Source organism: Schistocerca americana, chromosome 4, assembly GCF_021461395.2.
Source record: "Schistocerca americana isolate TAMUIC-IGC-003095 chromosome 4, iqSchAmer2.1, whole genome shotgun sequence".
In the NCBI taxonomy this organism is placed as follows: Eukaryota; Metazoa; Arthropoda; class Insecta; order Orthoptera; family Acrididae; genus Schistocerca; species Schistocerca americana.
Genome location: NC_060122.1, coordinates 489,789,968 through 489,817,739, shown reverse-complemented (window position 1 = coordinate 489,817,739; position 27,772 = coordinate 489,789,968). Strand labels below are relative to the sequence as shown.

General features: G+C 46.2%; 1 protein-coding gene across 1 annotated transcript in view; it reads right to left on the bottom strand.

Moving 5' to 3' along the window:
• Window positions 1-458: 458 nt before the first annotated feature.
• LOC124613575 (protein piccolo-like) overlaps window positions 459-27,772 on the bottom strand; it is a 208,379-nt gene continuing 181,065 nt past the window's right edge. Inside the window, exons 6-9 of the mRNA XM_047142289.1 lie at window positions 14,939-17,429; window positions 6,303-6,437; window positions 1,158-1,338; window positions 459-863 (exon numbers count right to left, since the gene is read on the bottom strand). Coding sequence (XP_046998245.1) covers window positions 459-863; window positions 1,158-1,338; window positions 6,303-6,437; window positions 14,939-17,429 — 3,212 coding nt within the window. The remainder of the gene's footprint in view (window positions 864-1,157; window positions 1,339-6,302; window positions 6,438-14,938; window positions 17,430-27,772) is intronic.

Here is a 27,772-nt window from a genome sequence, read left to right as displayed (position 1 = left end):
TTGCGATCAAGACGGATTATTTTTTCTAATTATCTAATCAAGTCGCTGGTTGTTTCAGTAATGTTTTCCAAAAATAGATAAGAAAATGACTAGTAGTGGTACAAGGTACTCTCTGCCATACACCCTATGGTGACTTGCATAATTTACATGTACGTGTTAAATGAAGAGGCGGCCTCGCGGAAGGCGTTGGTCCCTCTAACTTCGATGCACTGCAGCGTATATGGGTGACTTTCCCTGCCATGGATCTCCATTCTCGACTTGTTCCTCAAAGGAGACTCTACAACCCCTGGGAAATTATCGCTATCGTTATGGTACATCCTGTACACGATTTACATATAAATATTTCAAATAGGAAATAATCCTTGTCGTAACTGAAATGTTATCGAAAAATAAATAATACTGAACAATGACGGTGATTATGATGAAGTCTCTCGGCGGTGGCTTAAACGATTAGCTCGCTACCGCCGGTTGCTGTCTTCCTTCCCACCCCACGAGGGGAAGAAGGCCTCGAGTGGCAGGATGGGATCGTCGGTTGCCATGGTGATCCTCAGTGAGTGCTGGGAGGGCACGGACTTCTGGAAGAAGTCGGAGGCCGAAGCGGATGACGTGAGGTCGGCGATCATCTGCGTGGGCGGGACGGCGTCGTCACTCCACTGGTGCGACGTCGACGACTGGTCCGGTAACGAGTCTGCGGCCGTGGCCGGGTAGGAGGTGGAGTCGGGGGTGGCGGCAGAGCTGGGGTGATCATTGTCCGCGGCAGCGGCCGAGTAGTGCGGGGAGGCGTGCGTGGAGAGAGCGGGCGGCGCCGAAGGCTCCCGCTGCGCCCAGTAGGCCGACAGCAGGTCCGTCGTCTGCTGAGGGGGCTGCGACGCGGGCGTCGTGGCGGCAGTGGCTGCGGCGACGGCGGCGCTACTGGGCACTCGCGGACCGGCCGCCAGAGTCAGTTCGGCAATCCTGAGCGACTGAGACTGCTCGTCGTCCACGCCGACGGCCGGCTGCGCAGTCCTGACGCCGAAGACGCCCGGAGCAGAAGGCGCCGAGGGGGCGGACGGCGTCTCGTCGGCTGACTCGGCTGACTCGACAACGGCGGCGACAGTGGTGGGTGCGGTCGGCGTCGTGGTGGTGGTCGTCGTGGTCGTGCTGGTGGTGGTGGCGACGCTGGTGGCCGTACGCAGCAGAGGGTTCGGCCGCACCGCCGAGAAGATGCCCTTAGTGCGCAGCGAAGGCCGCGAGACGATGGCCGACGGCGTCGGCGCTGCCACCGTCGTCGCTACTGTCGGGTCTTCTGTGGTAGTGGACGTGCTGAGCGTGGACCGGTAGCGGCTTTTGTACTTGTACCTGCAGGCAGAACCAGTTAGAAAGCTTACTTGTGAGTGTCGCTGTGATGACCAAAGTATGCCAGAAGTTATATATATATATATATATATATATATATATATATATATATGGGCGTACCCAGAGAGGGGCAGTTGCCCCCCTCCCCCCCCCCCCCCCCCCCCCTAGAAGATATTCGCAGTTTTTCACTAGTTTACCGTTTTATTTAATAAGAAATGCTGCATGTTTTCTCGGATTGTACAAGTGCATTCTTGTATTTATTAAAAGCAGTTTTTCACTGGTTTAGTGTTTTATTTAATAAGAGGTGCTGTATGTTGTCTCGAGTCCTTGTTTCCTGAGACTAGTATGACCTGCCCCCCCTAGTTCAGATCCTGGGTACGCCCATATATATATATATATATATATATATATATATATATATATATATATGCCCAGCGCGCATATATATGCCCAGCACGCATTGATCGTGATTGGGCCAAATATCTCACGAAATAAGCGTCAAACGAAAAAACCACGAAGAACGAAACTCGTCTAGCTTGAAGGGGGAAACCAGATGGCGCTCTGGTTGGCCCGCTAGATGGCGGTGCCATAGGTCAAATGGATATCAACTGCGTTTTTTTTAAATAGGAACTCCCATTTTTTTATTACATATTCGTGTAGTACGTAAAGAAATATGAATGTTTCAGTTGGACAACTTTTTTCGCTTTGTAATAGATGGTGCTGCAATAGTCACAAACATATGGCTCACAATTTTGGACGAACAGTTAGTAACAGGTAGGTTTTTAACTTAAAATAAAGAACGTAGGTACGTTTGAACATTTTATTTCGGTTGTTCCAATGTGATACATATACCTTTGTGAACTTATCATTTCTGAAAACGCATGCTGTTACAGTGTGATTACCTGTAAATACCACATTAATGCAATAAATGCTCAAAATGATGTCTGTCAACCTCAGTGCATTTGGCAATACGTATAACGACATTCCTCTCAACACTGAGTAGTTCGCCTTCCGTAATGTTCGCACATGCATTGACAATGCGCTGATGGATGTTGTCAGGCGTTGTCGGTGGATCACGATAGAAAATATCCTTCAACTTTCCCCACAGAAAGAAATCCGGAGACGTCAGATCCGGTGAATGTGCGGGGCATGGTAGGTCCACCTGTCATGAAATGCGCTATTCAATACCGCTTCAACCGCACGTGAGCTGTGTGCCGGACATCCATCGTGTTGGAAGTACATCGTCATTCTGTCATGCAGTGAAACATCTTGTACTAACATCGATAGATCATTACGTAGGAAATCAGCATACATTGCACCATTTAGATTGCCATCGATCAAATGAGGGCCAATTATCCTTCCTCCTATAATTCCGCACCATATATTAACCGCCAAGGTCGCTGATGTTTCACTTGTCGCAGCCATCGTCTATTTTCCTTTGCCCAACAGTGCATATTATGCTGTTTTACGTTACCGCTGTTGGTGAATGACGCTTCGTCGCTAAATAGACCGCGTGCAAGAAATCTGTCATCGTTCCGTAATTTCTCTTGTGCTCAGTGGTAAAACTGTACACGACCTTCAAAGTCGTCGCCATGCAATGCCTAGTGCATAGAAATATGGTACGGGTACCTACTTGGGCATCATCATTTGTTGCAGGTCGTGGTTGACGTTTCACATGTGGCTGAACACTTCCTGTTTCCTTAAATAACGTAACTATCCGGCGAACGGTCCGGACATTTGGATGACGTCGTCCAGGATACAGAGAAGCATACATAGCACACGCCCGTTGGGCATTTTGATCACAATAGCCATACATCAACACGACATCGACCTTTTCCACAATTGGAAAACGGTCCATTTTAACGTATCACGGAGCAAATACCGTCCGTACTGGCGGAATGTTACGTGATACCACGTACTTATATGTTTGTGACTATTACAGCGCCATCTATCACAAAGCGAAAAAAGTGGTCCAACTAAAACATTAATATTTCTTTATGTACTAAACGAATATGTAATAAAAATGGGGGTTTCTATTTAAATAAAACGCAGTTGATATCCGTTTGACCTATGGCAGCGCCATCTAGCGGGACAACCATAGCGCCATGTGGTTTCCCCTTTCCAGCTAGACGAGTTTTGTTCTTTGTAGTTTTTTCGTTTGATGCTTATTTCGTGAGATATTTGCCCCGGTCGCTATCAATGGACCACCCTGTATATATAAGCACACACACTGATAAGCCAAAGCATTATGACCACTGCCCACCGCGACGCTACAGACCGCTTGGTGACGTTGCGGTTATGTATGTAACCGGAGCAGACGTGGACGAGAGATCGCCCTAGCGAAGACACGGGTTGCAAATGGGGAAATCCACTGAGATAAGCGACTTTGAGAAAGAACGGATTATTATTACGCATAGCCTGTGAACGAGTACCTCGACAACGGCGGAGCTGGTCGGATGTTCATTTGCATCTACGGAAAGAGATACAGGTAGAAGGACAGTGAAACTACCAGTAGGCGCGAATGGTAGGACGACTACTCTTCACAGTAAGTGCGGTTCGGAGGCTTATTTTGCTCTGTGAAGTAGTACAGATGGTGACCGCCGGCCGAAGTGGCCGTGCGGTTCTAGGCGCTGTAGTCTGGAACCGCGAGACCGCTACGGTCGCAGGTTCGAATCCTGCCTCGGGCATGGATGAGTGTGATGTCCTTGGTTTAGTTGGGTTTAACTAGTTCTAAGTTCTAGGAGACTAATGACCTCAGAAGTTGAGTCCCATAGTGCTCAGAGCCATTTGAACCATTTGAACAGATGATGACATGTGGCATCTCAGCCGAAAAAGCACAGTGCTGGTGAACGCTCAAGTGTTTCGGAGCGCACCGTTCATCGTACATTGTTGTGCAGAGAGCTCCGCTACCGATCACCCCTACGTGTTCACATGCTGACTCGACGACACCGTCAGTTACGACCGCAGTGGGCTCGAGATCATCGGGATTCGACCGTCGGTCAATGGAAACGTGTCGGCTCTTCGGGTGAATCACATTTTTGCTACACTAGCTCCATGATGGTCTCCACAAACCCTGTCATGGAGGTGAACGGCGGCTCTAAACGTGCCCCTCGTCACGGATGCCGGCTGGTGGGAGCGTATTATGCTATAGGAGATAATCTCCTGCGCTTGTATGAGACCTGTGGAAGCAATCTAAGACACGCCGACAGCTGCGAACCACCTTCATCCCTACCCTTGATGTCTTCCCCGAAGGCGATTTCTTTCAGCTACCATATCATTGGTAACTCACCTACTTGCTAAGCCCATCCCTTGCTCTTGCTGGGTTGACGTCGACAGGCGTCCTGCTCCTCTTCATGTGTCTCACTCGTCATAATTACTTTTAAACGTTTCGATCAACAAATAAATATTCCTATGTGATACGGCACTGTCTCCGCATTGTCCTGAAAATCTAAAATGAATTCAGCCCCTTTTACCCCTCACGACCGAACAAATCGAACCATTGCTCATTGTTCCTCTTTGGTGCAAATTACTAGTGAAACGGGTATGTTTAAGCTGTCATCTACAGTATAAGTGGTCTGGACGTATGGTGGGTAAATGGCTGCAGTGGCTCAAATGGCACTGAGCACTATGGGACTTAACATCTGAAATCAGTCCCCTATAACTTAGAACTTCTTAAACCTAACTAACCTAAGGACATCACACACATCCCTGCCCGAGGCAGACTGAAGAGCTTTGGCTGCAGTGGCACCAACTGTAAGAGAACAGTGTGAGAATTATGGGTGTGTGTCATGACGAAAGTGTAGATAATTTCCGACTGTTCTTCGTACAACTATACTAGTAGTAGTAGTAGTCGTAGTAGTTGTTTGAAGTAGTAGATGTCCTTTCCGAGAGGGGTTAGGATCAGGCTAAGAGGCAAGTATTCACCATTTGGTTTTGCAACCTTCTTAGTAGCCTTGTTTGCAGAATTACTTTCTATTTTTTCATACGAACCAAAAGGTGTTTTAGCACCTATGTATCATCTTCAGTGGGTATTCCTTAATCAGACCTGTAAAATGTAAACATTCTTTATGTAAATATGATTAAAACGAAAATTACACCCAAAAGGCAGTTTTTGACTGTTGTTGTTATTACCTAAATTTTTCTCCGTGCAAATTATTTGGTTTTGGTACCTTGTCACCTGTTATCTGCAATTAAATGATGTTGCTGTGAGTATGGTTCGGGATTTAACAAACCACTGTATTTCTAAACGTAATTTCGTTGTGCGAAATAATTTCACAACTATGTTTTGCTGACTATAACTAACTGCAAAATAGTGTCATAAAATATTTTCGCACAACAAAATTACGTTTAGAAGTAAAGTGATTTGTTAAATCCCCAACACTACTCACGGAAACATCGTTTAATTGCAGATTGCAGATGACAAACCAAGAGTATCCAAAATTCATTGAGTTGTACATTACCCAATAATGAAGAAAAACGAAGATAATAACAAAAAGAGGCAAAAACTGTTTTAGGTGTGGTTTTCGTTAGAATAATAATTAATTAAAACATTTTCCAGAACTGAGCAAGGGATACCCACTCACGATGGCACAAAAACGTGGAAACATGTTTTGATTTATACGAAAAAAAAGGGAAAACAGTTGTTTGCATAACATGCGGACCTTTTATTCATTATGTAAGAGGAAAATGTCCAGCGCGCATGTGTAACACATCATCCCCCCTATAATTAGCTTCATAAGAATGTTGATAGTTGAGGCTGTAGCTTCGACGCCACATGACACGCCTACAACATGCTACAACTTCTGGCATGCGTACAGTACCTAGTGGAGGGCGTGGCAGCCGTGGTGGAGGTGGGGGCAGTAGAGGCCCTGTAGCGCGCGCTGTTGACGCGGGCGGGATCGCGGGCAGCGGGCCGGGGGCGGGCCGCCTCCGGGTCTGCGGGGGCGGCCGTAGAGGCACGCGTGCGCCCAGAGAAGCGCGGGACAGTCGCCGCCTCCGTGGTCTCTGACGCCGAGACCTCCGGCGCCGCAGTGCTGGTGGACAGCCGGTTCAGGCGCTCCTGGAAGTCTCGCACGCTGAAACGAGGCCGCGTCGCGTTGTACCTGCACACACACAGACGCACTCTTACTCTCTCAACACCTGCACCTGGCAATTGTCCGGCTGAAACAGTACAGGCGACTCTGCCCAACAGTTACATCAATTCATACAGGGACTCAGTTACATTTCACTGTCTAGAAAATCGGTGTTTCTAATAATGTACTGAGATTATAATAACTACACCTTACTGAACTAGGAAGCTCTTGTAGTATATACACTGAAGAGCCAAAGACTGGTAGACCTGCCAAATATCGTGTAGGGCCTCTGCAAGCACGCAGAAGTACCGCAACACGACGTGGCAAAGACTCCACTGTCTGAAGTAGTTCAAATGGTTCAAATGGCTCTGAGCACTATGGGACTCAACTGCCGAGGTCATTAGTCCCCTAGAACTTAGAACTAGTTAAACCTAACTAACCTAAGGACATCACAAACATCCATGCCCGAGGCAGGATTCGAACCTGCGACCGTAGCGGTCTTGTGGTTCCAGACTGCAGCGCCTTTAACCGCACGGCCACTTCGGCCGGGTCTGAAGTAGTGCTGGAGGGAATTGACACCATGAATCCTGCAGGGCTGTCCATACATCCGTAAGAGTACGAGGTGGTGGAGATGTCTTCTGTACAGCACGTTCAAGGCATCCCAGATACGCTCAGTAATGTTCATGTCTGGGGAGTTCGATGGCCAGCGGAAGTGTTGAAACTCAGGAGAGTGTTCCTGGAGCTTCTCTGCAGCAATTATGGACGTGTGGGGTGTCGTCCTGCTGGAATTGTCTTAGTCCGTCGAAATGCACAATGAATATGAATGGAGGCAGATGATCAGACAGGACGCTTACATAAGTGTCATATGTCAGAGTCGTATCTAGGCGTATCAGGGGCAGCATATCACTCCAACTGCACACTCCCTACACCATTACAGAGCCTCCACTGCTGACATGCAGGGTCCATGGAGTCATGAGGTTGTCTCCATACCCTTACACGCCCACCCGCTCGATACAATTTGACACAGGACTCGTCCGACCAGGCAACATGCTTCCAGTCATCAACAGTCCAATGCTGGTGTTGAAGAGCCGAGGCGAGGCGCAGAGCTTTGTGTCGTGCAGTCATTACGGGTACGCGAATGGGCCTTCCGCTCCGAAAGCCCACATCGATGAATGGTTCGCACGCTGATGGCCCAGCATTGAAATCAGCAGCAATTTGAGGAATATTTGACTTGTGCCACGATGAACGATTCTCTTCAGTCGTCGTTGGTCCAGTTCTTGCACAATCTTTTTCCGGCTGCTGCGTTGTGAGAGATTTGATGTTTTGCCGGATTCCTGATATTCACGACACATTCGTGAAATGGTCATACGGGAAAATCCCCACTTCATCCTTACCTCAGAGATACTGTGTCCCATCGTTCGTACACCGACTACATCACGTTCAAACTCACTTAAATATTGATAACCTGCCATTTTAGAAGCGGTAATCGACCTAACAACTGCGCTAGACACTTGTTGTCTTATATAAGCATTGCCGACCGCAGCCCCGTATTTTGTTTGCTTACATTTCTATTTATTTGAATACGCTTGCCTATACCAGTTTCTTCGGCGCTTCAGTGTATTTATCTTGTCAGTCAAACAAATTATTTAACGCTTTTGCGATAACTGGGACGTATGCGTGACACGATGTGTTATCAGGGAAGCAGTGGCAGTTTACTGCATTTTATTGCTATTTACGAATATCCCACTGGTAAATGGGAGATGAAGAAGCTTGCACAGGATAGAGTAGCATGGAGAGCTGCATCAAACCAGTCTCAGGACTGAAGACCACAACAACAACAACAAATGGCAGCCTGCTAATTGTTGGCATAAATCTTATAATTGCATTGCCGTGGCGTAGTTGCACTAAGGGGTAAGCGTGCCAGAACGTGTAGACAAATCATCCGCTCCCTATTGGCGCAATAAACTAGTTCGCGTCTGCAAGTCGGCAACCGAATAAACAGATTTGCAAAGGGGGTCGGTGTCGTATCTTCCCAGACAAATCGTGTCAGTAAAGTGCACGCACGTTTTGACGTTTGCACCATCACAGACGATGCCCATATTTAGCACCTATAGTGTCATTTACGAACTTGGAGTGATGCTCCGTCCACTGATGTGTGTCTGTTTTCAGTGTGTCTTGTAGTTTTTGCGCAATCGTCTTCTGAAACCCTGGAGGTACTTCTGAATAATCCTGTATGCACCACCCCCTTGGAAAACGGAACGGCAGAATTTTTTCTTATTATCACTTATGATTAAGACATTAATTAAAACAGCCATGCATTAGCGTTTTTGAAATAAAATTGTCAGTCAAAAGTTTTGTAAACCTTCGTCGTCAGTTTTGCAAAGGCTTCGTCGCTACTGCTGTGGAGGCCGAGTTTGTGAGTTCGTGGAACGGCTTCTGGTGCAGTACACCTCTAAGACCATTTCTCCCTGCCATTATAACACGGCTATGTCCCTGGGCCAGGTAACAGAATAGGAGAACGAAGTGCTACAATACTCCAAGAAACTAGTAACAAAGTCGCACAAATAGTTAAAAAGGTTTACTTATCTTTGTGACTTGATGAATGGTTAACTCTGCATTACTGCATCTAATCTAACACAATAGTGGAAATAATCGTAAGTAAACTTCACAGTACATATAAAATGCAATTTACAACTGTCTGTGCACTTCTAAGAGTTCACTAAATGACATTCCCTGTTTAAGACAGCCGTGAACGAACATCTATAACCAAGTGGGCGAGAGCTGCTCTTCTATCTTCCGAGTAGGCTTCTGTCCGTTGTCGTCCAGTCATTTGTGGATTGTACTCGGCCGGAAATTGGTCGAGGCGAAGTCGATATCTTCATCCTCAGCGCTGCCAGTAGCTTTGCTGGAACTCGCACAAGTGGCTAGTCTATGGCACGGGGACCACCTCGCATCTTTGCGCCTGTGGTGCTTTTGCCGTGGTTGTGTCTTGTCCGGACGCCACAGCAAAAGTGGTATCAAAGGTGGGTTGAACAGATTAGCGTCTGAAGCCGTCCTGGTGTGCATGGTGGACTTATATAGAAGAGCGGAAATGAGAAGTCACAGAACTTACCGATCGTATACAGGCCCGTCTTCGATCAACTACGCCATCCTCGCGTGTGTTACGATCTTTCTTACAATCAGAGCGTAAGTCACGACCAGTGTACAATGGAAGTTTGGTAATACAGTTGCAACTTAATCTACCTGGAAAGGTCGTTGACTGAATTCGACTTAATTTCAACGGCAAAATTATTTTAGTGTGAATTTTATTTGGAATAATATTTTTCGCAATAGAAAGCTAACATTACAACAACTACACCGCACTGTACAAGTGAATTATCGCCAACAGTATATGTAGCAACATAAATTTTGTTTAAAAAAGAACTGAGATATTTCATTTTTTGCGTGATTATCGCACAAGGAAAGACCTGAAATTTTGGCATCCCTAGACACCTTTTTAGTATGACCGCATGTACTATTTATGACGAAAGCCATCTGCGCCAGACGTTTAGCGTCTCTCCTTCTGTTGAAATCTACCTTATAGCATGAGTATAATCTAAGACCTCTTGTTGTGGTTTTGGTTATGCGTCCACAACACGATCACCAAATCTGCAAGTGAACGCAGTGTTTTGTACATGTCATGCGTATGCTTGCCACACGGCAGAAGCTGAGTTAAATCCCCTGTTGCTTAGGCAACCCAAGCAGCTGCTGAGCTGCAAGGGCACTCCGTGTCAAAGGGTTGCGCAAAGCTCACGTGGTCTGAAGGCAATGTCAACGTTAGTAGCTGTAACTCATAATGTGAAATACAACGGATCAAGCAACACACGATAGAAATAAGTCTTAAGAATGTTCAATGGTAAAGAGGCTTCTGCAGCTCCCATAATTTGATTTTCAAACCAAATACCATTTATGATTATCGGATGCTACAGGTTCAAACACGAACCCGGATCTGTGCCTTACGCGGGCAGTACGTCGACAGGTAAACTATCCGAGAACGAGTCACAAACCGAATGAGTCTTTTGAGAATGTCAAACTACAGCGTGTCGTGAACTCCAATGTAAACTCACAGACCTTCGAAACCAGCTGTGTAAGCACTGCGGTACTTTTACCGTCTTCACAGCTTGAAATGTATTCACTTTTCTGTATATCCACAAAAAACTTCTGTATTCAGCTTTCACTACTACGTTACTTCAGTTTTTTATCCCCGTTGCTTCTCCGCAAACTTTCTCAGACTTCACAGTTTCATATAACTAATCGATTCGGGATTAAAGTTGGCTTATTTCTCATGAAGTAGAAATTTATCTACACTGACGGAAAAAAATTGCAATGCTAAAAAGTAATAAATGTTTAGTAATGAAATTTCGGGAATACAGTTGTCTAGGTAACATATTTAAGGGATTAATATTGGAAGATCACAGATTAGTGCAAGCATGAAATAAGTCATTGCTGGAACATTAATAACCAGTGTAACCGTCATAATGTTGAATGTGTTGTACAGATGGCAGATGGCGGTTTCTAAGGTGTAGTTCAACGCCTGATGCATTAGGTAGGTCAATTCAGGGACGGTTAATGCAGGTTGTGGATGACGCTCGAGTTGTCGCACGATGATGTCCCATATGTGGTCGATTCGAGACAGATCTGATAGTGTATCAGGTCAAGGCAACATGTCGATACTCTGTAAAGCATGTTGAGTTAAAAAAGCGTTATCCTGTTGGAAAACATCCCCAGGAATGCTGTTCGTGAATGGCAGCACAACAGGTCGACCAGACTGATATACAGATTTTCAGTCCGGAGGCGTGGGATACGAAATCGCACCCCAGATTGCGGCTTCAGGTAAAGGTCCACTGCGTCTCTCACGGTGACAGGTTGGCTGTAGGCGCTCACCTGGCCTCCTCCTAACCAACAATCGGCCATCAGCACTACCCAGGCAGAACCAGCTTTAGTTAGAAAACACAACAGACCTGCACCCTGCCCTCTAATGAACTCTCGCTTGACACCACTGAAGTCACAAATGACGGTGGTTTGGGGTCACTGGAATGCACACTACAGATCGTCTGACTCGGAACTGCCGTTGAAGTAAACGGTTTGTAGCAGTTCGTTGTATCACTGTGGAGCCAGCTGCTGCTCAAATTCCTGCCAAAAATGTGGTAACATGCGACAGAGCCATAAGGCGAACACGATGGTTTTCCCTCTCGTTAGTCGCACGTGGCCGTCCGGAGTCCAGTCGTCTTGCAACCGTACACTCTCGTGACTACCGCTGCCAGCTATCGTGTACAGTGGCAACATTCCTGCCAAATCTTTCTGCAATATCGCAGAAGGAACATCCAGCTTCTTGTAGCTCTATTACACTACCCCACAGACATTCTTGATTAACATCAAGTCATCATGTATAATCTCAAAGGTAACTAACACTCACGGCCGTCACAGCTGTATTTAACGTGAACCTGATTTGCAGTCCCCATAGTGGCGCTGCTAGCGCCACTCTTCGGCGACTGGAACGAAATTTGATGAGACATCATCTTTTAGATGTAGAAACACATCTACCAACTTTATGTCGCTAAACTCCATCTTGGTATTGAGGTTTTTTCCATCAGTGTATATCCATTTGAACCTTCTTCTTATTCTTATATAGTTTTATATGGTTAGGATGCCAGTATCCTTGGTTCATCTCTATCGAGTCCGCCCCCGATAGCTGAGTGGTCAGCGCGACAGAATATCAATCCTAAGGGCCCGGGTTCGATTCCCGGCTGGGTCGGAGATTTTCTCCGCTCAGGGACTGGGTGTTGTGTTGTCCTAATCATCATCATCATTTCATTACCATGGACGCGCAAGTCGCCAAAGTGGCGTCAAATCGAAAGACTTGCACGTGGTGAATGGCCTACCCGATGGGAGGCCCTCGTCATACGACATTTATTTATCTCTAACAAGCATTCTCAGAGCATGTCTCAGACTGTGGCCTATGAACCTAGCCCTTCTTTTAGCTATGTTGTGCCATAAATATCTTTTCCCGCCGACGCGATTAATCAACTTCAGTGATTATCCTGTCTACCTACTTAAACTTCATCTTCCTTCTGTAACACAACATTTCCAAAGCTTCTACATTCTTCTTGTCTTTACTTAAAATGTTTCACTTCCGCATAAGGCTACACACACAAATGCTTTAAGAAAATACTTCCTAACACTTAAGTTTATACTTGATGATATTTCTCTTTTTCAGAAAGTCTTTCTTCTGTATTGCCAGTCTGCGTTTTGTAGCCTCTTTACTTCTGCCCCGTCAGTAATTTTTCGGCCCAAAAGCCATTTTCCTCAGTGTCACCTAATTTACTTCGTCAACATTCCATCACTGTCAGTTTGCTTTTGCTGGTATCCATCCCCTTCAGCTGAACTTTTAAGTCCTTCTCCGTCTCTCAGAATTATAGTGTCACAGGAAAACTTTAAAGTGTTTACGTCTTTTACTTTAACTTTAACTGCCTTTTGCAAATTTGCTCTTGTCGTCACTCTTCCCTCGATTTATACGAGAACGAGACTTTGCTAATAATTGTACGTAATATCCAAAACCCAGGCAGTACTGGTTGGTATTTCTAGGCTTATTAGCCAAGAAATCGGGAATCCCTACCATCTTTAACCCTAAACAATATATTCTCAGAGCATTTCTTAGGGCATGTTCTGTGGACCTATCCCTTCTTTTAGTGAAGTTGTGCCATAAGGATGTTTCCTCACCGACCCGATAACTTCAGTGGTTATTCTGTCTACCTACTTAACCTTCAGCTTTCTTCGGTAACACAACACTTCGAAAGCTCCTATATTCTTCTTGTTCGTACTGCCTATGTTTCACTGTCCCATAAGGCTACAGAGACAAATACTCCTTCGACAAAGAGTCTAGGCGTAATAAGAGATAAAAATCTAAATTGGACTGAGCACGTATCTGCAATGTGCAAGGAAGCATCAACATATCTCCAAGCCCTGCAAAAATATAAAAAGCTCTTCCCTCTTGACGTGAAACAGAAACTTGTACAAACTGTTATACTACCAATTGTTGATTACAGCTATGCCATCCTGCAAGGTCTTTCTCAGGAGAGCTCACGGCACCTGGAACTGGTTATGAATGCCTGTGTTCGTTATATCTGTGATGTCTGACTATCTAATGATTTTTCACCATGATATGCATAGCTATCCTGGTTGCGTACAGACAAGCGCGGAGATTCCCGTACCCTCGTCGTCTCTACTACCTCATCAGCGAACGCCACACCTCACGTCTCTCCTCGACATTAATGCTCTTGTCTGAACAGTATGCCGCAATCACCCGTTCCTATCAGAGTTAAATCCTTTCTATTCAACTCCATTTTCTCGAAGTCCTTCTCAGTAGCAGAAATCCGTCTCTTAAATAACCTCCTGCGTTATATTAGAGAGCTGAATGACAGCTCCAGCTTCAGAAGACAGTTAATAACATTTCTACTAAAGCAACAAAAAAGATTACCATTGTCCCTGTACGCACTCATTACCGTTGTACATCCCCGTTTCCAAGCAGATCTTCCTCATTTCCCAGTATTTTTAGCTGGTGCAGTCTCCTTAAATTTCTTTCCACAGAACTCGTTACATCAGAAAACATCTATTTTGTACGCCTATAAATTCTTTTTACATCTGCCACTATCATTATTGTTATTATTATTATTATTATTATTATATTAGTGATAGCAGCAGCAGCAACAGTAGTAGAAGTATTGCCAGTATTAACTTCATTAGTTCATAGTATTCTTGTTCACATTGTCACTATAAACACTCAAATCATTTTAACACTTCTGCTATATTACAATTGTTATTTCTTAAGTAACTATGATGTAAAAAAGGTATTGTATATGCGAAACCCTGGCCCGATGTAAGAGAGGGCTATATGGCCATAATCATATCAGGTTAAATAAATAAATAGTACTTTATTCATGCACCGTACACAGGCTTCAGATAGAAGTATAGCATTCCTGCTTGAGATATTTAGTATAAGTGGAAAAGTAAAAATGTTGCACCGTGATTTGAATTCCACTTGAAACCATACGTCGTTCAATAATAGGACAGGGAAGTCCTTTTGGAGGAAGGTAAAGGCGACCCATCTCAGACTGACTAAAGTGTTCAAATATTGTTTGCTAACAGCTTAAAGTTATTTTATGAACGAGATATAGAAGATCAAGGCAACGTTGTCCACTACAAATTACTGTTCACATTACTGTTTACTATGCGTTTTTAGTGTTACAGTCACCTACCAGTAAACGTTCAAGAACGATAATTATGTCGTTTCATAATTTTGAGTCTTCATACGATCTTTCGATCTCTTTTCTCATCCAGAAGTTGCGAATCCCCAGAGCAGTGAATTGAAGTAATAGTCTTACCTTGATCTCTGACGCAACTTCTCCAGAGCGGAGGACACGGTGCTGGCAGGCCTACTGGTGGACGGTGCCGGCGTAGTCGTCGTCGTTGTGGTGGTGCTCGTCGTAGTCGACGTCGTCGTCGTCGTCGCCGGGGGCTCGCTGACAGCGGAGGCCGAGTCTTCCTCATCAGCGGCGTAATCCACCGCCGACGGAAAGCGCGCGTCGGTTCCGCCTCCCAGTACATCGTTCTCGAAATCTGATTCCGTCTGTACAGGCAGTTCTTCCACGTAGACTTGCTCCGTCGGCTCTGGAAAAGGCGTGTCTGTCTCGGTCAGCTGCTCCCTGTGGTATTTGGTCTTGCCCCGGATAACCCCCTGTTGGTTGACCCTCTGGCGAAACTTCTGCGCAGGAGCAGGCGCCGTCTGCTCGTCCACGGCGTAATAATTGTCCTCGGCGTCCAGTGGCGAGCTGGACTGCAGCTGGTAAGCCGTATTGGCAACGGCCGCAGTGCGCGCCGGCACGTCTTCAGCAAAGTTTTGCGACGTCTGTGGCCGTTTGTACCGTTGCCTCTGCACCTTCTTCAATTCCGCCAGCCTGTAGTCTTGCACGTAATCTCCCGAATTGTCGCTCTGACTGACGGGGTCATTTGTCGTTTCCTGCTGGCTTGCCGGCTCGCTGTCGTATGCCGGTTGCGGTCTAGTCGGGCGAACGCGCTTCTTGTACTGCGGTCTCCTCGACGGGTGGAGGGGCCTCCGGTAATGGGCGACGGTAGTCGGTTCCTCCTGCTGGCTCCCTTGCGCAGGTCTGCGGGAGACGTGCTGTTGCCGAACTCTCGTGCGTTGGCTCGATTGTCCTTCGACTTGGGACTCTATTGCTGCCTGGACAACACTCTCAGTCGTAGAATATCTGCTAGAAGGTCTCCGAGTGAAAACTTGTTGTTCAACTTCCTGGTTTTGTGCAGGGGCTGGGGATGCCTCTTCACGAGGAAATTCTTCAGGCCTGTTAGCTACATTCGTGTACGTTTCTTCGTCTCTTTGGGTTTGGGGATAGTTCTCACTGGATGTGTAGGTGTTCAGCGAAGACGCTGGAGGGTTTCTGTGCTGAGGACGCACTGGCCTTCTCCTCTGCTGCGGACGGCCCTCCTGAGCTGTGGGCTGTGGCTGACTGTGAGCAGAGTTCTCCTCCGTAGCAAAGTCGATTTGCGTGTTTTGTTTCTGTACTGGTCTTCTCGTGTGTGGGCGAGTCGGCTTCACAGTGTTCTGCGCCTGTTCCCAGTCGTTGCTACCGACTGTCCGCTTGTCGCTATCCATGGTGATATGGTACTTCTGCTTGTTTTGTGGCCTCCTCCGAAGATGTTCACGTGGCACTTGACCATCAGCGGATGCCGGTGCTGAAGGTGCAGAGGGAACCTCGCCCGCAGCATCTGCTGCAGTGGCAGCATCCTCGTTGGCCGTATTCTGGTAGTACGTCTGTTGGTGACGGATAGCTGCTTCTTGTTGTTGCGCTGTGTCCTGCTCACCGGGTCCAGTGACTGCCGGGCGCTCCTGCCGGGTCTGGGTAGGTCTGCGGCGGCGCTGCGGACGGTATTCGCCACCGGCCGCAGGTTGTTCCAGCTGGGGAGTAGACGTCGAGCCTCGAGCAGACGGGGAGAACTGTTGTCTCTGGGGCGGCCTCCTAGCGTGCTGACGAGGCGTGTCTTGCTGGGCCGCCTCTTCCTGGTACTGGACGGGTTGCTGCGTGGAAGCTTCCGGCTGGTGAGCCTGCGGTGGCCGCCTCCGACCTTCGTGCCTCTGTCGCAGCGACGCTTCCTGCTGTGTAGCCACCTGTTGTGGAGCTGTCGGCTCGGAAGCGCCGTGGTCCTGAGATGCCGTTGGCGGCCAGGAGGCGGGCCGGGCGTTCTGCTGCTGTGTATTCTGCTGCGTTTCCGGTTGGTACTGCTGTTGCAGGACGTACGTGCTGTGCTGGCGCGGTGGAGGCTGGGGCGGCGTCCTCGCGTCCTGCACGTCCCCGGTGGCCTCGGTGTACGCGGGCTTCTTCTGGCCCGCGGAAGGCCGCCGCTTCCTGCCCGGCTTGTCGGCGACCGCCACACCGTCCGGTTGACGAACGCCGGCGCCCGGCCGCTGCAGCGAGTTGGTCTGCGCGCCCGGCTGCTCGTGGAGGAACGTCTGCGGCTGCTGCTGCTGCAGCTGGAAGTACTGTGGAGGGAGCTGAGCGGGCGTCTCCACTTGACTCCCCGCGGTCGTGCCCCGGTCGTCCGACACGCCCAGCGTGAAGCCGACGACGCTGGCCGACGTGTGCACCGGCTGCTCCGCGTAGCTCGGCGTGTACGCCTGCTGTTGGAAGAGCGCTACGGCCTGCTGCGGGTACTGCGTGACGGTAGTCGTCGAGGGGCCCGGGGAGTAGTTGCCCAGCGACGCCGTCGGCCGCTTGGTCTCGAAGCGGTGGCCCTGCCCTCCCAGCGAGGAGGCGCTCACGTAGGCCGCCTCGTCGCGAATGTTGCCGTGGAAGGTGACGCTGCCGGCGGTTGCCGTGTGTGTGGGTGGGGCCGCCCCTTGCGGCCGGGACGTGGCCGCCGCCGGCTCGCGTCCGCCGAAGACACTTGGTGCTTGCCCGGCGCCGAGTCCTATGCCACGAAAAACAAGCATTAGTACGTCTCACTACTGACAGGGAACGTAAAAAAAAATGGCTCTGAGCACTATGGGACTTAACTTCTGAGGTCATCAGTCCCCTAGAACAGAACTTCTTGAAACCTAACTAACCTAAGGACAGCACACACATCCATGCCCGAGGCAGGATTCGAACCTGCGACCGTAGCAGTCACGCGGTTCTAGACTGTAGAGCCTAGAATCGCTTGGCCACTCCGGCCGACCAGGGGACGTCAGACTGATTCCATATTTTTACGAGGGTTGCCCAGAAAGTAACGCACCGCATTTTTTTCATCAACAATTTTTTACTGAAAATAATGAGAATTACAGACACGAAAGAACGGTGTTTTATCTACACATCCTATTTTTCCACCTTATCTCCATCCCGTTCTATGGCCTTCCTCCAGCGCGAAACAAGGGCGTTGTGCCCTGTGGGTACCAATCCTTATCCTGGTGGCGGAGCCACACTTCCTTTGCTGATTGACAGATGCAGCGCCAACTGCCGAGTCGTAATGCGTCTGTCCTCGAGAATGACAACATCAGATCGCTGCAACATGTCAAGTGTGACACCCGTGGATGGTCTCCCCGACCGCTACAGATCGTGGAGCTCCGCCGAACAGCCTTCCGATGACCTCACCCTCCGTGCCCAGCGACTAACTGTGCTTCTGTCCACAGCATATGCTCCATAGACTTTACACAAGCGTTTGTGAATATTCCCCACTGTTTCTTTCTCTGCTGCAGTGAGAAACTCAATGGTGGCACGCTGCTTGTAACGTACATCACCTACAGACGCCGTTTTGAAATTCTTCTACGGCTGCGCTATCTGTTGGAAGTGACGGATGCTCGCCGTGCTCACTCACAAGACTTCAAATAATACATACGCAACGTTTCGCATTCGTAGCATTGTTTTCGGCTGAGAAAAAAATGCGTTGCATCACTTTCTGGGCAACCCTCGTCGATTCCAGAAGGCTTTTGACACCGTTCCTCACAAGTGACTCCTAATTAAATTAGGTGCCAATGAAGTCTCGTCTCATTTATGTGACTGCATTAGTGAATTCCCGTCAGAAATGTGACATTTCGTAATAACTGGCGGAAAGTCATCGAGTAAAGCAGAAGTAATACCTGACGTTCCCCAAGGAAGTGTTAGAAACCCTCTGTTATTCCCGATGCACATAAACGACTTAGGAGGCAATCTGAGAAGTCCTCTTGGACTATTTGCAAATGATGCTGTCATTTACCGTCATCTAATGTCATTAGATGATCAAAACGAATTGCAAAATGATTTAGACAAGAGATCTGTATGGTACAAAAAGTGGGAACTGACTCTAAATAATGAAAAGTGCGAATTCATTCATATGAGCAATAAAAGCAATCCGCTAAATTTAGGTTACATCATAAATCACACAAATCTGAAGGCTGTAAATTCAAGTGAATACTTAAGCATTACAATTGCGAATAACTTAAATTGGGACGATCCGTAGATAATCTTGTGGGGAAAGCAAACCAAAACTGCGATTTACTGATATTAAGACCAGCTTGCAATTAACATCCATAAGACAGAATTCATGACCACAATCAAGGACGTCCCGTCTAAAATTCCACTAGACGACATCACTATAAGTAAAGTATCCGCATTCAAGTACCTAGGAGAGTGGATCTCTTCAAACGAGAGCTAGAACCTAGCCATAGGCACCAGTTGAACCAAGTATGAAAGGGTTTATCACTGCTGCAGATCTACTCGTCCAAGTACCTCTCCACATTACACTACACTCCGACACTAAAACTCGGTAGTAAAACCCTCTGTTCCGTATCTCTCCGTATGCGTCGTCTAAAGTAAAAGAAGATGTAAATGATTTGGAAAAAATGCTAGAAACCGTTTGTCAAAGTATACAAGTACCACCCGAAGATTTCTTACTCAACGCTGTGGCACAAAAGTGAAGACATTGAATACGTATCGGGGTAGAAGTAAGGCGAGACCAAAGCTTGATCTATTATTACATTTCCCTATGTATTGTAGGATAGTACCCATCTTCCCCTTCCGATACAGGTTTCCTGCTTTTTCCCTAAATCAACGTCTCGAGTACCGTGGCGGTTTCAGGTTATATCTGTTATGTTCCAGCTGTTATTTCCGATGAGTTTTACGTCCAGTTAACAATGGTTCAAATGACTTGTCCCTAAAGATATGTGATAGAAATTGTCAAAAATTACCTGATAAAACTAGTACGTTTTTGATCCGTCATATTGATGGGAAACTTCCTCTGACTTGAGAACACCAGGAGCTTCTTATATGCTGACAATCTCTCTCTAGCCATCCAGACCACAGACTTTGAATCAGTGGAGAACAACCTCACGAATGCCCTTGAAGATCTAGCCAGATACTACAACACAAATCAGCTTAGACCAAACCCTTCAAAGACCCAAATGTGTGCTTTTCATCTGAGAAACAAGGAAGCCACTCGCAAGTTGAAAACAGTATGATCGGGGGTCGAACTGGAGTACTATGAGACTCCAAAATACCTAGGAGTGACACTTGATAGATCTCTCACTTTTAAAAAGCACTGTACGAAATGTAAGTCGAAAGTCTCCGCCAGGAACAATCTCCTACGGAAACTGGCCGGATCACAGTGGGGTACTCAACCTGAAACAATCGGAAAATCTGCAATGGCATTATGCTATTCTGTGGCAGAGTATGCCTGTCCTGTTTGGAATAATTCAACTCATGCCAGACAGGTGGATGTAGCTCTCAACGAAACCTGTAGAAATGTAACAGGTTGCTTGAACCCCACTCCAGTCGAATGGCTTTACCACCTTGCACGAATATCACTACAACCTGTTCGAAGAGAGAGAGCTGCGAACAAGGACAGAAAGGCAGTGGGACAGGAAATTACTCATCCTCTGTATGGGCATAAAACGCATCCGCAACGACTGAAGTCAAGGAAGAGTTTCCTTAGGACATCAAAGGAACTTAGAACCACTGCTGAAAAAGCTAGGTTACAACCATGGAGGGCTACGACCTATCTCCCCCCTGGTTGAATAAGAGTTGTTGAAGCTTTACCTCCGCCCGTGACAGGGAATGGACAACTTGGAAGTCCCTGAACAGACAGAGATACAGAGTTGAAAGATCAAAACTTAACCTGGAAAAATGGGGATACGTTGAACCAAATGATATTCGGTGTGACTGTGGGGAAGAGCAGACAGTCCGGCACATGGTTCAGTGTCGATTGTGTCCAGTCTCCTGTACAGAAGATGACATTCACCAAGCAACAGAAAATGCACTGGAAGTGACCAAGCATTGGTCAAAAGTAATTTACCCATAACTGTGTAAAATGTATTTACATGTTCCTGTATGTTTCTCACACGAGAATAAAAATTGGAAAGGTCAAGTCACATACCAGCTGTCAAGATATTTAGAATGAACTGAGATCACTACTTAAATGGCAAATATTAAGCCCAGAATTCAAGAGATCAGCCTACAATCTAGTAACCAGGAACCTCTCTTCTTCTTATTATTATTTGAAACATCCCCACAATGAAAAGTCTCTCATTGTCAGGATTGGAATGGGCTACCTTTCGGTCAGGCACCAGCTCATCACAGGCGCATACCTACCTCATCAAGAGTCTGTAAAGCTATTACCCTACACATTACAAGTGATTTATTTGGGAGACATAATAATTACAGTCTTGGCTACTTACTCTGAAGAGTAGAAATACTAATGCTAGAAATACTAATGCAGCTCGATTTGATAGAACTCTTGATGCGCAGAAGCATCAAAATAGATCGTGCCGAATTAATTGTTAGTAGAATATGCCGCGTGACCTCGTTGGCTCACACCGTTCGAGTGACTGTGTTCTGGGCTAGAGGTGTGGTGCCCTACTTCAGGCCCACTTACTTTCACAGTCTTAAATAGATGTGTATCATATTTTAAAATTGTGAGCCTGAGGAGTACACCATTTCAAATTTATTAAGTCTGCAGACGATGACATACTGTCAAAACTAGCTGCTGAGGAATAACAATTTTACCTTCTTCGTGGAGGTTATGCAACAAATTTCATTTGTATGATATTCGTCGCTTATTAGTGAATGGCGTGTGCTTGCGTTTTGGTTCGAAATACTAATGAAGAAATTAACGCCTCATGTGTATTTCACTGTTTTCACTATTGCTATCACATCAGGTTAGACATATGAAGAAGCATCCCCTCAAAGTATTATCTGATATAAATTCCTAAAAATACTGTATTATCAACATAGGTAGTGCCGCACTTCTTGCATCGGAAGATACTGTGACCGGATCACTTCCAGTGACGTGTGAGAGCTGTTACTATTTCGTTCAGCGACTGGTAGAAATAAGTATAAGACGTCAGCCGTGTTTAATCCTTTCCCCTGTTATTCCGGTAGCTTAAGATTTGCCAGACCTCCCTCTCACCGCTAACGCTGTCAGTTCCGTGTCGGACCCCGCTAAGCGAGCACGTCTTTCTTAGGCGCGATTCAACCGTAACTTTCCCGAAAACATGATGCTGCAAGACATTTAGCACTCCGTTCCAATGTAGACACAATAGGCTGTGGTGTCCGCCAGCGTCCATCTGCTGGCGATGAGGCGAAACAGACAATTTTCCGTAAGAAACACAAGTTTAAAGATTAATCTTGTCCCTACAGCCATCCATTCCAAAACCAAGTAAGAAGTGAGAGAGCAAAGTCCGTAACGGCCTTCCGTGAAATTGCCATCTCTTTGTGCACAGTCATCACAGGTGTTGATTACTATTACTTCCCGCCATTCCCTCCTCTAACACGAGCTGAGGGTTAACACGCGATGTTTCAAAACATAACAATATAGCAGATACAGCGGAAAACTACGGTTTTACTCATTCACTGTTATTTGCCATCAATACTAAGAAATAAAACAAACGTTATTTTTCATGTAATTAAGTCTATTTTTCCTTGCAGTTGCCGTTAATATTCGGGCAATTTTCAGTCCTGGATACCATTTATCAAGGTAGGTGATACAGTGCTTAAAACACTGAACTGGTTTTCGAGAGGAGAACGGTATAAATACTCGTACGGGTCATTTGATTTAGGTATTCTGTGGTTACCTGAACGTAAGGATGGTTCCTTACACAGGTCTCGTCCTCGTTTCCCGCTTTCCTTCTATAACTGAGCTTGTGATCTGCCACTAATGACACCGTAAACATGTTTAACGCTTACATTCCAATCATTTTGTTACCTTCCAGTTATAGAAATATGAAACCGGAATTTTCCTATAGAAGGTGATAGCGGTCACCGTAGGAACGTGAGACCGCGTCTGCAGCGCCATCTGCTTCCTGTAACGGTTGACGACGAATGTCAACACAAATTAACCTAAATTACATACATCGGTATCTGTTTCAAACCCGTAAACATGTCTAGTTTTGTGTCTACGAGCTACGATTTGCGAACAGCATTGGTTTTCTTTTATCATCTGAAGAAAACTGCTGCAGAATCGCGTCAAACGCTCTTGGGAAAACAGCGTTTCGAGTGGTTCAAAAAATTCAAAAGTGGTGATTTGGACGTGAGAAACGACGATCGCGGGAAACCATCGAAAAAGTTCGAAGACAGCGAGTTGCAGGCCTTATTGGATGAAGATGATACTCAGACTCAACAGGAACTCACGGAACAACTGAATGTGATGCAGAAAGCCGTTTCTCTACAGTTGAAAGCTACGGGAAAGGTGCAGGAAGTGGGAAAATGGGTTCCGCATGAACTGAATAAAAGGCGGCAAGCAACTCGAAAGACCATTCGTGAAATGCTGCTCGCCAGATACAAAAGAAAATCGTTTCCCCGTTGAATAGTAACAGGTGATGAAAACTGGATATATTTTGAGAATCCTAAGCGTCGTAAACCATGGATGAATCCATCTAAACCATCGACATTCACTGCAAGACCAAATCTCTTTGGAAAGAAGATAAGCATTGTATTTGGTGGGATCAGAAGGGTGTCATCTATTGTGAGCTGCTAAAACCTGTTGATGCTGTTAACACCTATCGCTACCAACAGCAAATGAGCGATTTAAATCGAGCATTAAGTGAGAAGCGACAAGAATATGGAAGAAGGCAACACAAAGTAATATTGCTCCATGATAAAGGCCCGTCACACACAGCAAAACGGGTCAGGGAATCGATCGAGGCGTTCAGTTGGGAAATACTAGGGCATGCGGCTTATTCTCCAGACTTGGCACCTTAGGATTATCATCTACACACATCAAAAAAAGTTTTGCATCACCTCGGTTCCGAGAGTTCCGGAACCTGTACCGAAAATTGGAACAGAGATCAACATAAACATCATTTCGGCCCTTTTGAATTGCTCATGAAAACCACATATTACATGTTGTACACCATAAAGCGAGACCTTGAGAGGTGGTGGTTCAGTCTGCTGTACATACCGGTACCTCTAATACCCAGCAGCACGTCCTCTTGCATTGATGCATACCTGTATTCGTCGGGGCATACTATCCACAAGTTCATCAAGGCACTGTCAGTCCAGATCGTCCCACTCCTCAACGGCGATTCGGCGTAGATCCCTCAGAGTGGTTGGTGGGTCACGTCGTCCATAAACAGTCCTTTTCAATCTATCCTGAAGGAAGTCATTCACACGATGTGCACGATGGGGGCGCGAAATGTCGTCCATGAAGACGAATACCTCGCCAATATGATGCCGATATGGTTGCACTGTCGGTCGGAGGATGGCATTCGCGTATCGTACAGCCGTTACGACGCCCTCCATGACCATCAGTGGCGTACGTCGGCCCCACATAATGCCACTCCAAAACAGCAGGGAACCTCCACGTTGCTGCACTTACTGGACAGTGTGTCTAAGGCGGGTTCCTCCTAACACGTTTCTGACGATTGTCTGGTTGAAGGCATAAGCGACACTCATCGGTGAAGAGAACGTGATGCCAATTCTGAGTGATCCATTCGACTTGGTCCTATCTGTACCGAGCTGCATGGTGTCGCGGTTGCAAAGATGGACCGCGCCATGGACGTTAGGAGTGAAGTTGCGCATCATGCAGCCTATTGCGCACAGTTTGAGTCGTAACACGACGTCCTTTTGCTGCACGAAAAGTATTATTCAGCATGGTGGCGTTGCTGTCAGGGTTCCTCCGAGCCACAATCCGTAGGCAGCGGTCATCCACTGCAGTAGTAGCCCTTGGCCGGCCTGTCAACGACAGTTCCTGTCTCTCTGTATCTCCTCAATGTTCGAACAACATCGCTTTGGTTCATTCCGAGACGCCTGGACATTCCCCTGTTGAGCGCCCTTCTTGGCACAAAGTAACAATGTGGACGCGATCTAATCGTGGTATTGACCGTCTAGGCATGGTTGAACTACAGACAGCATGAACCGTGTACCTCCTTCCTGGTGGAATGACTGGAACTGATGGGTTGTCGTACCCCCTCCATCTAATAGGCGCTGCTCATGCATGGTTGTTTACATCTTTGGGCGGGTTTAGTGACATCTGTGAACAGTAAAAGGGACTGTGTCTGTGATACAATGGCCACACTCAACGTCTATCTTCAGGAGTTCTGAGAACCGGGGTGATGCAAAACTTTTGTTGATGTGTGTATTTGCATCATTGGGGCACGCTATAGCCTGTCAGAGAGGTGGGAGAAATGTATAAACAGCAATGGAGATTATTTTGAATAAAATATTTCGCGATAATACAAAACGTGCTGCCCTTCTCTGAACTTTTTCGATCTACTCCGTCAATCCCATCTTCTAACGATTCCACACCGCGCAGCAGTATTCTAAAAGAGGGCGGAGAAGCGTACAGCCACAACATTTTCTATTCGTTCCTTAGAATTTAAATTATTCCTAATTGTAATTCCTAGATATTTAGTTGAATTTACGACCTTTAGATTTGATGATTTAACATGTGACCAAAGTTTAACAGATTCCTTTTAGTATTCATGTGCATGACCTCACACTTTTCGTTATTTGTTGTCAATTGTCAATTTTCACACCATACAGATGTCTTTTCTACATCGTTTTGAAGTTTGTTTTGATCTTCTGATGACTTTACTAGTCGATGAACGACAGCATTATCTCCAAACAACCTAAGACAGCTGCTCAGATTGTCTCCTAAATCGTTTATATAAGTAAGGAACAACAGAGGGCCTATAACACTGTCTTGGGGAACGCCAGAAATCACATATGTTTTATTCAATGACTTTTCGTCAATTGCTACGAACTGTGACCTCTCTGACGGGAAATCACGAATACAGTCGCCTAACTGAGACAATATTCCATAAGCAAGCAATTTCACTATGAGCCGCTTGTATGGAAAAGCCTTATGGAAATCCAAGAATACGAAATCAATTTTAAATTCCTTGTCAGTAGCACTCAATACTTCATGTGAGAGCTAGTTGTGTTTCACGAGAACGATGTTTTCTAAATGCGTGTTGACTGTGTGTCAAATGTGTGTGAAATCTTATGGGACTTAACTGCTAAGGTCCTAAGCTTACACATTACTTAACCTAAATTATCCTAAAGATAAACACACACACACCCATGCCCAAGGGAGGACTCGAACCTCCGGCTGGACCAGCCGCACAGTATATGACTGCAGCGCCTAGGACCGCTCGGCTAATCCCGCGCCGCATGACTGTGTGTCAACGAACCGATCTCTTCGAGGTTTATTCATAAAGTTCGAACACAATATATGTTCCAAAATCCTGCTGCGTATCGACGTTATTGATATGGGCCTGTAATTTAGTAGATTATTCTTACTACCTTTCTTGAATATTGGCATGACCACGGTAACCGTTGCTTAGCAGTGACTATGTATATACACATATATACATATATAGACATGTATATCTGGGTTATGAACAGCTGTTCGACCATTGTACCCCATTCTTTTTAACTCTCTTCAAACAACCATTGTGCTAGTTAGACTGTTGGCAGTGCTCTGTATCACACGTGTGAATCCTTCCGATGATTTCATGCGACATTTTACGACAGCCCTCCGCAATCTTCGATGGGTCCTCTCCGTCAGAACATGAGGTCTGCCTGGCCTTGGTTCAGCTGTGGTTCTTCCTTCGTACTCGCAATCCACAATCGCATCACCGACAGTCCATTGGGGCAGCTCTAGAAGGACTAAAATGTTCCTGATGGATTTGTTACTGAGGTGAAATTCAGTGTCTCGTCCACTATATTTTTAGAAGGTGATATCCCACTCCTCTTACGTATTTGAAACATGTCGCACTACCACCTTGAGCTGCTGGTAAAATACTTTAATTACATAACCAGTTTCACTTGTCTGACACTCATCAAGTTCTTATATACCAAATAAAATAATACGTAAGTATCGTTATAAGCGTAAATTGTCACGAAAGTGTTAGCAAATGTAAATGTTAACAACAACCCAGACGCAATGAATTGTCACGTACTCACATAAAAGTATTCACAGCCTCATGTTAGGCTAAATGTAAAATCATTGTCGTCAGATGATAAAACCATTAAATATACACTGAAAATAAAAGTATATCATAACTCAGTAAAGTAACTCATTACGAAAGCCATATCGTAAATGGTTCACATTTGTATCTGTTATCATTTCGTTACTATGTTCGTTGTGCGAATAAAGCATTTTACCAGCAGCTCAAGGCGATAATATGACATTTTTCAAAGTCCACTTTCGAACTCTCCTGACCAGCTCATTCTGCTGGTACTACATCTTTACTGACAATATAGTATTTCCCGCCGCTTTATATACTGTCAGGTCCGCCTGTTGTGACATCTAGTGGTCAATTCCGCATTACATATGGGTGTGCGGACAATTTTGATCAGATAGTGTACATGCTCAAGTGTCGTCTGCTTCCGTGTAGTTACATCAGGATTGAGCCCAGTTTTGACTCCGCCCGGAGTAGCCGCGTGGTCTCAGGCGCCTTGTCACGGTTCGCGCGGCTCCGCCGCCCCCCCCCCCCCCCTTCGGAGGTTCGAGTCCTTTCTTGGGCATAGGTGTGTGTGTGTCGTCCTTAGCGTTAGTTAGTTTAAGTCAGATTACGTAGTGTGAAAGCTTAGGGACCGATGACCTCAGCAGTTAGGTTCCATAGGATCTTATCAGAAGTTTCCAAATTTTTCCAGTTTTGGCAGTGACAAACGAGGTAATTATTTATTTGCTTACTTTTCATTTTCATTTATTCGTTCTGGTCGTACATGTAATATGAGAAGCTAGAAATGGGACAACTGATCTTCGCTTACCGCAATGGCGTAGAACGGTGCTAGCGCACGTCATCACGTCGAAGGCCCTATACTTTCGGTGTGTGAAAGAAAGACTAGAAGAGTAGCACC